A 1971-nucleotide genomic window follows, 5' to 3' on the forward strand; every position below is an offset into this window, starting at 1 on the left:
AGAAGAAAGCATGTAAACAGAAGAATCAATTTCATTGATTATTTCAACATTCAGTTTGAACATTCCATCACATGCATATCCTTTACCAACAAAGGATCCAAACTTGGTTACAACATACTGGTCAGACTCTATGGTTTGTTTAAAACCAGCCTTGTTAAGAAGAAAACCAGAAACTAAGTTCTTCCTCATGTCTGGAGTATGAAGAACATCCTTCAGTATCACTTTCCGCCCTGAAGTGAAGCAAAGTTCAACGTCCCCAACACCGAGTACCTTTGTTGTATGCGAGTCCCCTAGAAGCACCTTCTTCTCATTATCTGCATGAGCATACGTCTTGAACCACTTCCTGTCAAAACACACATGACGGGACGCACCAGTGTCGACCCACCACCCTTCAGATCCTCCAATGATATTCACTTCAGTGATCATAGCCACAAGTGGCTCTTCTATCACGTTGGCTTAAGGGATTGGCGCAGTCTTCTTACGTCGACACATCCGTGCAATATGACCCTTTAGACCACAAATATAGCACACAACTTTGGAATAGTCATTCTTTCCAGAAGTTGTGTTTTGGTTCGGACGCTTGAAGGTACCTCGGTTTTGGTTCTGTTGCTTTTTCTTCAACTTCTTTTTGGGCTTCAGATTCACTTGCGGTTTCTGATTTTGGTTCTTAACTTCAGAAATGGCATTAACATTAGTTACATTTTCAGTATTCCCTTCTTTCTTATCTTGGTTATGGTTTTCTTCTTCGATCCGAAGACGAACAAGAAGACCTTCCATAGATAATTCCTTAGTTTTATGAAGAAGGGAATTTCTGAATTCTTTCCAAGAAGGAGGTAATTTGTCAATCACGGCTGCAACTTGAAATTGTTCACTAATAGTCATTCCTTCCGCAAGAATGTCATGAACAAGTTTTTGCAACTCGTGGGTTTGAGAAATCACCGTCTTCTCATCCACCATGTAATATCTAAAATACTTGCTAACCGCATATTTTTTAGACCCAGCTTCTTCCGTATCATATTTCTTCTGTAAGGCTTCCCAAAGAGTTATGGAATCCTTACAGTCACTATAAAAATCATATAGTTTGTCGGAGAGGCAATTTAGAATAAAATTTTGGCAAAGGAAATCAGAATCTTTCCAATTCTTTTTCATTATAGATCTAACGGGATCAAGTTCTGATCTCCATGGCCTTGGGTCATCTAAAACATGGGCTACTTTCTTGGTGGATAAATAGAAAAACATTTTCTTCTTCCATCTCTTAAAATTAACACCACTGAATCGAAAAGGCTTATTCGGATTTGAAGAATCCGAGATAATCTCATCATGGGATGCCATATTTTAGAAAGAGGAAAACAGAAACGAAAATCACCTTAAAATTGTTGAAGAATTTTCCTCTTAATATAAATAATATGGCGTACCTGTTTACTAATTTCTGTGAAAAACAGAAAGAATAGATGATTAGTATAACCTTTTCGATGCGGCGAGTTGAGGCACGGACTAGGTCGCTCTCTTTAAGGTGATTTTGCGCCTCTGCGGAAAAGCTTCCGGTGCAACAGATTCGAACGCAATCACCCCCAGGATACAACAGCCCGACGCACCGTCGCTATCTATCTGAAGTACACGATCAGATAAATCCGAACCAAACAACGAACACTCCGAATGCCCAGAAAATGGAATAAAACAGAGATGAAATAAAATAACAGAACACTCTGAAATATAGAGAGAAACTCGGTTCTGTCAACAACAGAAAGAAAGAGAAGCACTGTATTATCACAGATAACAGAGTGCTAGAAAGCAGAGAAGTTGTGTGTTTTTGAAAAACGTTGGTGTGCTTCTGTTTTTATAGCAAAAACGTGTCTGTAGAAGACACCTTTTAAAAACAGTAAAGACACAACGTTAAAACATTAAACGCATCCTTTAAACATATGTTTTAAACGTTATTAAAGATGTATCTAACGGTCAGATTTAGGGAGA

At 38.5% G+C, this 1971-nt stretch overlaps 1 protein-coding gene across 1 annotated transcript; it reads right to left on the reverse strand.

The window, feature by feature from the left end:
* Window positions 1–456: 456 nt before the first annotated feature.
* Window positions 457–1332, reverse strand: LOC143882883 (uncharacterized). Its single transcript, XM_077386271.1, has one exon. It carries the CDS (start codon window positions 1330–1332, stop codon window positions 457–459), a length of 876 nt encoding a protein of 291 aa, XP_077242386.1.
* Between the last annotated feature and the right edge of the window lie 639 nt (window positions 1333–1971).

Source organism: Tasmannia lanceolata, unplaced genomic scaffold (assembly GCF_043159265.1).
Source record: "Tasmannia lanceolata isolate RefF3 unplaced genomic scaffold, GAP_Taslan_0.1 ptg000008l, whole genome shotgun sequence".
Taxonomy (NCBI): domain Eukaryota; kingdom Viridiplantae; phylum Streptophyta; class Magnoliopsida; order Canellales; family Winteraceae; genus Tasmannia; species Tasmannia lanceolata.

What these genes read in the sequence shown, in the direction of transcription:
- LOC143882883 (XM_077386271.1), bottom strand. Translation starts at nt 1,332, where the DNA reads ATGGCATCCCATGATGAGATTATCTCGGATTCTTCAAATCCGAATAAG.